At 39.7% G+C, this 13,135-nt stretch overlaps 1 protein-coding gene across 4 annotated transcripts in view; it reads left to right on the top strand.

Annotated features, from left to right (window-relative positions):
- The window catches only part of JAKMIP1 (janus kinase and microtubule interacting protein 1), a 265,410-nt gene that overhangs the window by 141,621 nt on the left and 110,654 nt on the right, over nt 1-13,135 (top strand). For all 4 annotated transcript variants that reach the window (XM_050947698.1, XM_050947695.1, XM_050947697.1 and 1 more), the window contains one exon: nt 9,991-10,485. In XM_050947698.1, the coding sequence (XP_050803655.1) occupies nt 9,991-10,485 (495 nt within the window). The remainder of the gene's footprint in view (nt 1-9,990; nt 10,486-13,135) is intronic.

Genomic DNA, 13,135 nt, shown 5'->3' with positions numbered 1-13,135 from the left:
AATACACTGCCCCATGTGAGATTGTGTACCAGTTCTTAAAATATGTAGTAAGAAGCCCAACTGCAAGGGCTTAGTAAGAGTCTAGGAAGAAGCTTCACAGTGAAGCAGAGAGAGACAGGCAAGTGGCTTTGGGAATAAGAGGTCCCATTTTTCTTAATTTAATAAAAGTCCTTTCTTCAGTTTTGAGCATAAAGCAACTTGTTCCGTGATTCTTTGACATTGTCACATGACTCTCTCTTAAAATTTTACAAGTTAAAAAGACCCCAGGAAGAAGAATGATAAAGAATGGGAGAGAATAGGGAGAGGAGGAAAGGGAAGTTTTGGGTTGACATGTGTACATCTTGTTGGAGGTGTGGGGGTGCTGCAGAGAAGTGAACAGTGAAGCTGGGTCTGATGAGGAAAGGAGTACAGAGGAGGGTTGATGTGGTGGGAAAAGGATGGTGATAAAGGTCATATAGATAAAAGTGGGTGACAGAGTGAGGCAAGGCTGATGGGAAAAATGATTGGTGGCAACAAGGTAGTTGTAATTGGAGGTATCTGATGGGAGGGAAACTACGGGTTCTGACATCAGGAGGACTGAGGTGGTGGTAGTGTAGCTGTAAACTTATGCACTGTCTGTTGCTTCTACCACTTTTAACCTCAGGTTTGAAGTAGAGGCATGGAAAAGGAGGTGGCTGGTAGAGACTGCAGGTTCAGAGGCCACTGAACTTGGTGTCTGGTTAATAGTGGAGAGGCCATGGGAGGCTTGGCAGGCCGTGTTCATTACAGAAAAGTAATAGGTAGTAAATCTATAGGATTTAATAGAACATTTTCTGTAGGATTTGTATATAAAAATTAAATTCTATAGGATGGTTAATGTTTTATTTCTGATATTCTATATGGGATCATATACCATGCTCATTATTACTGTAGTATCTGAGTGCCTTCCAGGAGAACATTAAGCAGCATGACTAACTTCTGTGGTGTGTGGTCTGCCATCCTCTACCCAGGGAGAGACGTGTGCAGTGGAGTGTTTTGTTCTGGAATTTTTTAAATATATAATGTAATATTATATATGTATGTATGCATGCATGGGGCTATATGGTTATATGAAAGAAGGCAAGGTCGAAGAAATGTGCCTTGTACTTGGAGTGGAAGGTGGTGAAATTTGTGATGGTCCTTAGTTTCTGAGGGAGTTAACTCCAATATCTTGGGCCAGCATCCCAAAAAGCTGTCTCCTGTACAGACAAGATTTACCTTTACTATAGCAAGTTCCATTTTGCCAGAGGAGCAAAGTCGTCAGCCATGGTCTTCATCTTGGCCATTGAGCTCCTTGAAGATCAGGACGAGATCTTGAACTTGGTTCAGTATCCTATGGGAAGCTTGTGCAAGGAGCGGAGATAGGTTTGATATGTTTGTGGTATCCAGTGATGCTGAGGAGGTGTGTTCAGTGTTCTCTACCAGCTGATCGCTTGGGCCTGAGTGCTACATGCCCAACAATACTGCATTGCCATTATGCAGCCAGGAGCTGACAAAGGTGTGAATAACTGAGGCCAGGTCATTTTTTGCCAGGATGGGATGAGGTCTCCTAGACAACTAGAGATGGTAAAAAGATTGTGGTATATGATCACTCAACATCGGCAAGGAATCCAGAAGCACTCCTAAATTATGGACTGAATTGACCATTTGTGGGTGTGTACTGTCAGCTAAAGGAGACTGGTCCCTGTCTGTAAACCCTTCAGAATGCTTGCCTCTGCTCTATGTCTTGCTTGGGTTGCAGGAATACAACATTTTTAAAAATTAAAACCCACAGGATGGTTCAAAACCTTACAGAAAGATGATAATTTTCTATTAAATGTAGGGGATTTTTAGAGTGATTTTTATAGAAACTGTTGGTTTAAGTCCTATTAAATTCCATAGATGGTTTTCTGTCTCAGTGGCTCCTGATGTCCCTTCTGATTTCTGTAGCTCAGTGCATTTTAGCACCGGAAATCATAATCCAGTTCTAGATTATGGATGATTGATCACATCTCTTGGTAATCTGTCCCAATAGTTAAACACCCTCATTTTCAAAATTTGCATCCTATTTCCGATTTGAACTTCCTGACTCAGGGATTTTGCTTCCAGCTATAATGCTATAGCAGTATGGTATTCCATTTTAAAGTGCGTCCTGCAGTTCTTGACAATGTATGCTATACGTCATCCAGTGTCCCAAGGCTGAGCTGAGTAATTCCCCATATAGAGACAGAAGGGGAGAGCTTTTAGATTCCATAGGGGTACCTCTTTCTACTTTGCTCCCCTATGTGATAGGGTTTTTGAGTGTCCTTCACTCTGGCTTGGGTTACTTAGCACTTGGTCTTCATCCTTGTGCCACATACCATCACGATAGAGATCCTACAATCACTCCAAAGCAACGTCCTTGATGAATCTCTGCTTTCTCATTCTCCATGGATTCCAGACATGGGAGGCCATTCTGCAGACAGTGTGTGATTGATTGATTCTCTTCCAAAAGCAATTCCTTTCAGCATAAAGCCAACTCCTTTGGAAAAGATCAAACAAAACAGCTTCTTTGAGTGGACTGAAACAGCTACAGTTTCAGTGTGATCAATGTGGGTGTAAAACAGCATTTCATCAAAGGCTTTCTTGGTGGCCTAGCGACAGCTTATTACAGTTCAGATCCTCAGTCTAATGCCTCAACCCCCAAGCTGGCGTCGGCACGGTCGCTGCTATGTAGGCACTGAAAACAATGTCTGCTAGCCAGCAACAGGGTAGAAGTGATGGACCCCAAATGAAGCATTTTTGCAATACTGGACCTTTTGAAGGTGATTACTGGGGAAGGACAAAGGTGAGAAAAAGGGGCAATTTTCTATTAAATATATAGGCATTTTTGAGTGATTTTTATAGGAACTCTTACATTTCTGTAGAAGTCTATTGGTTTAAGTCCTGTTAAATTCCATTGAGGGGAGAGGAGGCGGCAAGCTTGCAAACCTACAGTATATTGATTTCCAGAAGAACTGCATTGCAATTTGCTTTGACTGACTGTCCAATAGCACACAGTTAATTTCAGAATGTTTTCACATTTAATTCGGTAGGAAATTAGTGGGCTCAACACCTTGCAGGATAGAGCCCTATGAAACTATGCATAATATAAAATTTTAAGCGAGATAACAATAGTACATGTCACATTAATAGAACAGAAGGAGTGTTATTCATTGTGGATATCTTTAGTTAGAAACACTAAGATCCGATCCTGCCAGGTGCTAGGCATCCTTTCATTGCCTCTGAAGTCATTGGGAGTTGATGATTCACAATAGTTTACAGGAGATGCTCCTCAATTTGCAAGGTCAGGGCCAAAATGCAATGTTTTGATAGGGCCCGATTCTGCTCCCATTAAACTCACTGAAAATTTTATTGATTTTAGAGGAAGCAGGATTGAGTTTTTACTGGTTTGATTTGGGGGGTCAGAGGGGAGAGGTGTTGGGGAAAAAAAGAGATTATAATTCATCCCTGTTCTGGCGTTATTATTATAATGTTATTAATTATAAATCGGCAACATAGTCAAAAACTACTCATTTCAGAGCATTTCACATACTTTAATGTATTAAGCTTTTCAGGATGGTTATTTCCAATAAATGTTCCTTTATTTCAGAGAACCCATGATTTAGTCATTAGTGGGGTATTTGATATTTCCTGTCCTGTTACATACAGTTAGAGGTTTATTAATTAAGTTCATGTAAGAAATCAAGTTAAGGCTCTGGGTGAATGTTAAAAGATAAGAGTACATTTTACTTATTCTCTAAGTTTTGGCTTTACGGTTTAGGGCATGTCTACACTACAGCCCTAAGTCTACCTATGTTAAGTCGACTTAAAGCCACAGCAGTAATTACTGCAGTGGCTGATATCCACCCTACCCATCTTCTGTCAATGGTGCGCGTCCTTACTAGGAGCGCTTCCACCATCTGATATGGGGCAGTGTGTGAGTGGGGTGGGGGAGCTCGGAGCCAGGGCTTTCAGTTCTGCGCACCTCCATGGGCTCTCAGCTGGGAGCAGGAGGCAGCCACCTGAGCTTCTCAGCTTTCTGAGCAGGGAGCCTCTGGGCAGCAGCCCAGCTGGGAGTGGGGAGCCAAGGCAATCAGGTTCTAGGATGGCGCTGTGAAATTGACAGGATGTGAAATTGACAAGACAGTCAACAGTGATGTAAGTAGCATAACTAAAACAGAAGCTGCATTGCCCTAACTACACCAACAGAAGCACTACACCTCTCATGGTGGTGGAGTTATTGTATCAGTGTAGTATGGCACTTAGATTGGTGGGACGAGGCTGTAGTGTGAACATTGACATAATGAGGTCAACATAAGCTGCCTTATGTTGACCTAACTGTGTAGCATAGATCACAATAATATTGATAATTTTTAAGCAGTTTTCTATTTTTATCAATTTAAATTTTCACAATTCCACAGAAGTATGGGTTTTAAGCATCTTTTTATTTTTACCAATTTAAAATTTCACCGTTGCAGAAAATTATGGAGGGGGATCAGACAAGAATTATTTAATAACAGCAGATGTTGAGATCAAAAAATTGAGACCTTATAACCATTAAAACACAAATTGTCAACATCACATATCAAAATATGCAAAGTAAACATCCTTAAATCAAACTCTAATAGTTCTGAAGCAGCATTTTTCTGAATTTGCTTATCTGTAAAGTTTGGTTGTTATTGATGGAAGTGTGTGTGTGTGTGTGTGTGTGTGTACAATGAAATCGACATTTACTAACCTTTATCAATAAAAATCTAATCCTTTCAAATCTACTCATGCTATGAACTTTTCCATATGAAAAAATGTTGGAAACTTATTGATCAGACTGCCTGTAGCTGGCTCAATACAAAGATAACCTGGAGCATAGAGAGAAGCTTTGTCCCTCATCTTCAGCGAAGATCGACATGTTTCTGAGATCCCAGCACAAGTTATCAAATTGCAGTCTGTCTGTATCTGAAAATATGACTAATCACATTAGAATGGGTGAAATTACCATATTACATGATAAATAGTTTTATTCATTATTTTTTGAAGTTGATGAATATTTAAAAGTATCAGTTTCCTTAGTATAATTTAGCTAGCATTGCTTCTAAAGTAATTATGGAAAGGTACAAGCTTTTCTTCATCGTGTGTGATTTTAGTCCTGCTGTGTAGTCTGTCATATAACCGAATGTTCATTAATCTGGTTTGGAAATGCATTGTATGAACCATAGCCTCTAAACCACTGTTGACATTAATGACGATTGTGTCAAGTGTGTTCAGTTCAAAGACGGTATGTTTACCACTCTATTCACTCCCTAGTTTTAGTGGAAAGTATTGCTTCAAAAGTTCATGTTTGTTTATGGTATATTAAACTGTGGCGTATTAAAACTATGTTAAAATTACATATTATCACCGTGAATTCTCAGGGGTTTTCTTGGTCCTGCTTCCAGGCTAGGGGCTCTGAGGGAAGTGTGCAAACTAGGTATTTCAGCAGTCAATCTGCAAAGATCCAGTTTAGAGCAAGATGGAGTGAGTTGTGCCTTGCAGCCTGAGTCTGTTCTCTCTCTCTCTCTCGTTCTTATGTGTTAAAGTTCTGGATTTGAAGAACTAAAGTAATGTTATGTTGCAGCCTTCCTGAGAATTTTAAGTTTTTATTTAACTTCTCTCTTTGTAGGCCTTGAACCTGACATAATTATTAATTGAATTCTAAGTTGGTAGTCCAAAAAGTTGTCCTAAAGTGATCTTGTTTATCCAGGATGACTGTTGCTGTTACTGTGAGAGCTCTGCTATTGTTTGAGTGATTCACATTTAGAGCCTGAGCCAGGGCCTGCTGAAGTCAATGAAAAGACTCCTGTTGACTTCAGTGAGCAATGGATCAGGCCGTTTGTGTGCTGGCAGAAAATAAGTGAAGCTGGTGTACACATTCTGTGTAATAAAACATACAGACTAAAGATTTGAGTTTTTTGGGAAAGCTATTGCACTTGATTTAAAAATGACCTTGAGTGGATGGCCATCCTCCTGGCCATCGTAATGGACAATAGCTCATGGTAGGAAACTTTAAAAGTCTGACAATATATTGTATAGGATCATTATGGCAAGAATGAAGTATTTTTAAAATTTAAGATAAAGCGAGAGAAGAAGTAAATAGAAAAGAAATAGTTCAAATCATGGTGAGGATTTTAGTTATTTTTATGGAGGATAAAACAACATATATAACTGATATGCCTGATCAGTCTGGTTTTGACTGCAGCTCTGATGACTATGAAAACTTTGTTTTGATTAACAGATCCCAACAGTTCTATTGATTTGTTTTATTTTATCTTTCACATGTGCAAATGGCTTGGAAAGGGAAACAAAGCAGGAATCACATATTCTTCAAGTGTGTAGTCTGTGGCTTAAAGAAAATGTTTATCTTTCAGACATTGTCCAAACCTAAACATATACAGATTAACATAAAAATGTATAAAACAGGCAAGGAAGAATGACCTTTTGCATTCTTTTGCTGAAAATCTAACTCTTGCTTTGGGATCATTATTGTATCTACATGCATAAGCTAAAGATTTAATTTACAAAGACCAGTGGACTAGAAGTTCAAATCAGTAATGTCCAGGGTGAAAAATACCATTTTTTTAATTAGCTGCTGCTGTCTTGACAGATTTGTCATCTTCAGTTTATAGTACATGGTTCCATGCATACATGGAACTGTCTCTTGAAATAAAAAACAATTTTCCCATGAGACTTAGGCCACTAAATCCAAAAGGCATTTTTGAGAATGGGATGTAGGCTCCTAAGTAACTTCGGCCCTCCTTGCTTCTTTTGCTGGCTTCCTCTCTGCTCAGTCTGTCATAAACAGATAGTTAAGGGTTAATGTCTCTTTTACCTTAAAGGGTTAACAAACAGTGAACTGGACACCTAACCAGAGGACCAATCAGGAAACAAGATACTTTCAAATCTCGGTGGAGGGAAGCCTTTGTTTGTGTTTTTTGGGTTTTGCTTTGTTCTCTCTGGGTCCTGGAAGGGACTAGACGGGCAACCAGTTTTCTTGCCAGTCTCCCTGCTACAGTCTCTTATATATGCAGAATAGTGAGTATTTTAGTAAAAAAGGAGGTTATAGTCTTTTAATTGTTTCTGTATTTCAAATGTGTAGTTTGCTGGAAGTATTTTAAATTGTATTTTGCTGGGAGGGAGGCTTCTTTCTAGTGTCTATAAGCTGACAGACCCTGTAACTTTTACCATCTAAAGTACAAAGACAACTTTTACTTTTTTCTTTCTTTTTATTGAAAGTTTTGCTTTTTAAGACTTGTCTGATTTTTTCCCTTGTTAAGGCTCAAGGGAATTGAGTCTGTACTTAACAGGGAAGGAGAAGGGTGGAATCCCTTTGTTTTAGATTCACAGAGTTTGAATCTGGATTGCCTCTGGGTGAGGGGAAAAGATGAGGGACGGGGAAAGTAACATTCCTCTCTGTGTGGTGATTCAAGGAGTTTGAATCACGGTGATCTCTTAGTGAACCCAGGGCAGGAAAGAGCTGGGAGGAAGAAAGGAGGGAGAAGGGAAATGGTTTATTCCCCTTTGTTGTGAGACTCAAGGAATTTGGGTCTTGGGGTCCCCAGGAAAGGTTTTTCGGGGGACCAGAGTGCCCCAAAACACTATATATTTTTGGGTGGTGGCAGCTTAACAGATCGAAGCTGGTAATTAAGCTTAGAGAAATTCATGCTGGTACCCCATATTTTTGGACTCTAAGGTTCAGGTTGGGGAAAGATACTATGACACAGTCATCTGAGGGTAAATGCTGTTTGGAAACATGTATTTCAAGACTAATTTCTCAGTTGTTAACAAATTCTCTTGGAAGCCACCACACTCAGGACTACTTTAGGTTAAAAACTACCCTTCACCTACAATATATGTAGAATACGAATGATTTTTAACTACTGTTTGTCTTGATGAATTGTTGCATCTGATTTATCCATGGGACAGTGCTGGTTTTCTTTTAACAAGATTCCATGAACTTTCTTTTTCCATCCCTAAAAAAATAGCTATGATATATTTAAATCAGTGTGGGATTAGCCCCAGTTGTCAAATTTGGATGCCTAAATAAGCCTCTAGTTCTACATTTAGATTAGCGGATAGGTGAATGAATACCCAATCTGAGGTCTAAGGTTTATTTTAAGCCCACATGCAGAACTGGGTGGCCTCACATGGAAGTTTAAAAACTGGACTTGTTGATTATAGTCTTGGAAATAAATATCATCCCTATCAGCTACAGAAGATGCAGTTACATATGGATAAAATGTAATTAGGGTAGACAAAGATATGTGATCTATTTCCAATAACGAGTTATATAATTCTGGGGCAATATTCTTTTCTCTTTGCATCTATTAGGCAGATTCTTGGTGTCAGATGATAGTGTTGGTGCAGTAAAATCCTGTTCTAACGTACCTGGTTTAGAACTTTATTGCATGCCTAGCTTTAGGTACTGCAGTCATGATCAGTGTTTATTCCATTCATAGTGGGTTTACTCACTTTCAGGATTCATTTTTCTTTCCCCTGCTGTGCAATAACCTCATTCTAGCAGAAGCACCATGTGGTATGCATGTTTATAGTGTCATTCAGGAGCACAGGTCTTTGAATTCTCTGCGGCTCCGTAACTTTGCATTAGATTACAGACTCGTATGCCATGACTATGTTGTGGCGTTCATTGTGATGGAGATAGCTGGAGTGTGTTACTGACAGTGATCATGTTGGAATATATTATACTATGCCAAATATGCTTCGGTAAGGGAAGCAAACTTACCTCTGGACTTCTTTCTGAATTAGTGTATAATTCCACATAGAAAAAGCATCACCGTTCATGCAACCTGCTGAGTGTCGTCATGATGAGGTTTGATCACAGTGTGCATTGCTATAATAGGATATAATACTGCTTTTAACCCTTACAGTCCTTGGCCTACATTTTAAAAAGTGTCTAGTGCTTTTTGATGCCTCAGTTTTTAGGTGCCCAACCTAAAACACCTTGAAGGGGCCCACTGTACAAAAAGCTCTGAGTACCAGGCATCTGAAAATCAGGCCTCTTTAAGGTGTCTCAAAATTAGTAAATGAAAACCTAGGCCCTAGTCTTCAGCTTTTACCTTCGAACTCTCACCCTACTGAGAGGAGGCTTTCCTCCTTCCTAGTTGCTACTCCTTTCTCCATCCCTTGAAGGAGAGATTATTTCTCACATCCTTAGCAGTAAGATGAGGATTGGTGGTCTTGTAGTTAAAGCGGTGGACCAAGACTCAGGAGTTCTGGGTTCAATTCCCTCCTCTGTCACAGACTTCCTGTGTGAATTTAGACAAGTCATTTAACCTCTCTGTGCCTCAGCTTCCCATCTATAAAACAAGCATAATATTTTAATAGTTTTGTAATTCTGAAACAATATGCACACCATGGAAAAAGAAAATAAGTTATCCACCACTCCATCAAGCACTGGAATGCTTCCTAACAGTCTCCCACTACAAACAAAGAGGCTTCCTGATTCTCCATAATCCCAGCACCAGTCTCCCAATCTGACTCATCTCCCTAAACTGGTTCCAGCCCAAAGGGAGCAGTCAAGAACTGGCAGCTTGCGGTGATTGGGAAAATAGGCTCTGGCAATAGATGTTGGTGGAGGGAGTCAGGAGAAAACAGGATTCACTTTTCTTGAGTCAGATCTTGCCATGCCTTGTAACAGCAAGAAATGATCAGCCAGTAGAGTGCCCCCTGGAAATTCTCTAGTCTGTTTTACAGGTTAAAAGAAAATATGCAAGTTTCCTAAGAGAGAAAGTATATTAGATTTTGGCTGGAGAGAGACCCACGCTACAATCTTTGGATCCAGATGCAAACTTCCCCTAAGTTTGAGGTGCTCAAATCTAGTTTTTCCATTTTATAGCAAGGGCACCTGGAATGGTACGTTTTGGAGAGTCGGCATCATGCGCAGTCATGTTAAACCGAGTTTTATTTATTGTTATGTTCCAGGTGGGTAAACTGAGAGAGAGAATCCAGGAAGTCAAGCAAGAAAGAGAGCAGGAGCAGCACAAGCACACAGCCTACATCTCTGAACTGAAGGCTAAGCTCCATGAGGAGAAAATGAAGGAACTCCAGGCTGTCAGGGAGCTGCTTATCCGGCAGCATGAGCAGGAAGTAGCTCGTATGGTAAAAATAAAAGACAGTGAAATTCAACGCTTGCAGTCTACGGTGAACGTGCTGCGGGATGGGGCAGCCGACAAAGTGAAAACTGCATTGCTCAATGAAGCCAGGGAGGAAGCTCGGAAAGCATTTGACTGTGAACGTATAAAGATGCAGCAGGAGATATTGGAGCTGAAGACTGGTAAAAAGCAGCTTGAAGAAGCTTTGAACAATATTATGCAGGCAGATAAAATGAAGGCAGCTGATCTGCGCACGGCTTATCAGTCCCATCAAGATGAGGTTAATAGAATAAAGCGTGAATGTGAGAGGGATATCCGCAGGCTGGTAAGCTTAATTAAACAATAAATATATTTCAGTTTACAGCTGCTGTTAGAACATTATTGTGTTGCCTGTGAGAGATTAAAAGTCCGGTTTGAAGTGGCGCATTTAATCGTTTGTTGTTTGGATAATAAACACCTTAGTCCCACTTCTTTCTTCTCCTGCAGCACAGAGGAGTATTGGCTCCACCCTAATCCACTAACCACACCCCAGTCTACAGCATTACATCCTGTCACATAAAGAGAGTGGAAGTACCAAACCCTTGCAGTGTGTTTCCACTCAAGAAATCCAAGTTATTGGGTAGCTTTCTCTTCCTCTTTGCCTGAAATTCCTTTCATTACAAGACCTTCTCTATTGAAGGATTCAAGATGTGTTCCCTCTGCAGAGCAGAGGTTCCCTTTCTGTGATGGACATGCTAGCTATTTCAGATACAGCATACGTGCTGCAGCAGTCTGTCCTTGTGGGAACCATACTGGCAGAGTGAAGAGAAGATAGTCCCTTTTGCTTCCAAAGTATTGCCCATATCACTCACTTTCTTAAAGTAACAAGGTTTGTTGCCCCTTGTCACTTGTTCTTGATACTCTTTTAAAGGGCAGAGGTATTAGTGTGGGCCTTGGGTAACAGAGCTTTTCCTCCGTCATAAAGTTCACCACAGGCAGCGGCCTTCCCCTTATGACCAAAGCAGAAGTAAAGTAATGTATCGAACCGTACTGATCCAAACCACTACATTTTACACTAGTGATACTGCAGCATTTGGGCAAATTATGACACAATAGTAGACTTACTGTAATATATAATGAAAAGGCCGTTCTATTTGGCATCATGATATTTTCCAGGTATGGAGTGTTGAGATTTGGTTACCAAAATGAATTAACTTTCAGTATAATAATAAGAATGCAAATACCATGCAAGATAAATGATAAAAAAAAAAATTGTCTCTCATTTAATGTTAAGGACATTCTTTATTTCACCTAATGTCAAGACCAGAATTTGAATGGAGTACAAAACAAGAATAGGTTAGTCATTCTGTGCACACACAGACATGCTCTCTCTCACTCCTTTAGATAAACGATGGCAATGACAAGCTACAGACAAATAACATTTTATGGTAGTAATTGAAGTCTAAGGCAATAAAGCTTATAATACTGTTACTTTGTCCCTTAAGTAAATTGGTTATTGACAGGCTGTTGGGTGTTACAACTTGCTAAAGATGCTGTAAAGATTGTCAGGCCTCAGACTTTAGTGAGCATAATTACCCTTTCATACTTCTTTCCCCATCCGTAAAAATCTGGTAATCCTGAAAACAGAACTACAAAGTATAGGAATTGAAATCCAAATGATTCTAAGTGATCACATGGCATAGAACATGGAACTCTGCATACTCTGTCTCCATGAGAACACAGGGTTCTTGCTGATTTCTGTATCCTTGCTTGGGAGAAAGCAGATAAATAGGGCTAGGGGAGGGAGGACACAGCACATACTGCATGTGCACACTCCCTCAGAATAAAACAATGTTACATCTAACATCCTTGGCAGTGTCCTTTTTTATTATTTGAAGATCAAGTTTTAAATAGGCAGAATAGTAATAGAACAGAATCAAAGTCAGTGCTTCTGCAGGATTGTCTGAACAGCGACGATCTGACAATGATTATAGAAATGGCAAAAGCCTGCAACATTACTCATATGTGATTTGTAATGTAACCAAAGTAAGCCCCACCCACAACTGATGGAGCCTCTTGGTCTGAGTGCCTTCCAGCCTCATAGTAGTTAAGATTCTGCAAACAGAATGCCTAGTCCATCTTGCTCAGGTTGCCAACAACTGAAAACATCTTGTTATTGAATTACAATTAGGCCAGAATTTTTATTAGCACAAAATCAGTTAGATAAGCTCCATTGAAGTATACGAACAAGACAAAACAGGAATTAGTGGCCATTCTTAAATACTTGGCAGAGTCTCCATATGATATGAAATAGGTTAGTTTTTCTGAATGGGGTTAGTTCCATAGTCTTGCTTCAGTTTTTAGTTTAAATAGCAGCTCATGGTTGGTGAATTTTTTTTTTTCGTTTCATTGTAATACTTCCTCCTAACTCTGGAGACACCCCAAATGCTTTCCCTTCTTCCATTTGACAAAAAATAACATTTGCCTGCCTTTCCAATGAAGGTCATCAATCTGATTTGGGTGTGGGAGGCTATTTCATTTATTTCCCTTTTTCTGCACAAGCATCAATACTATCAGCACAAATCTGAAAATGAGATTCAATTTGTGCACTGTCTGCTTTCATATCTTGCTGTTTAGTAACAGTACAGAGCACTGCACTATAATAAGGCTTGCCCTCTGCCTTAGAGCCAGGACTGGCCTGAGAGTAAAGGATCAAACTCAGGATTCAAAATCTGACTGCCTTATAGTCATTTAAATGTAACAAGGTACTGGACAAATACATGATTTATCTTGATGAAAGTAAAAAGCTAGTCTCTCCATAGTTATTGCTGAGGCTCACTTCCAGTTTTCAAGACTGATTTTTGACACCCTCAAGTAATTTCAGTCCAAGCATTTGGCCTCCCTTGTTTGCAACCAGGAAAACTAATATGAAAGACGATAACACAGTATCCACCTATTATTTGTCGATCATGTTGGCTATTATCTGAAAACAAGCA

The sequence above is a fragment of the Gopherus flavomarginatus genome, chromosome 3 (genome assembly GCF_025201925.1).
Source record: "Gopherus flavomarginatus isolate rGopFla2 chromosome 3, rGopFla2.mat.asm, whole genome shotgun sequence".
Taxonomy (NCBI): domain Eukaryota; kingdom Metazoa; phylum Chordata; order Testudines; family Testudinidae; genus Gopherus; species Gopherus flavomarginatus.
This window is presented reverse-complemented; position numbering and strand designations above follow the sequence as displayed.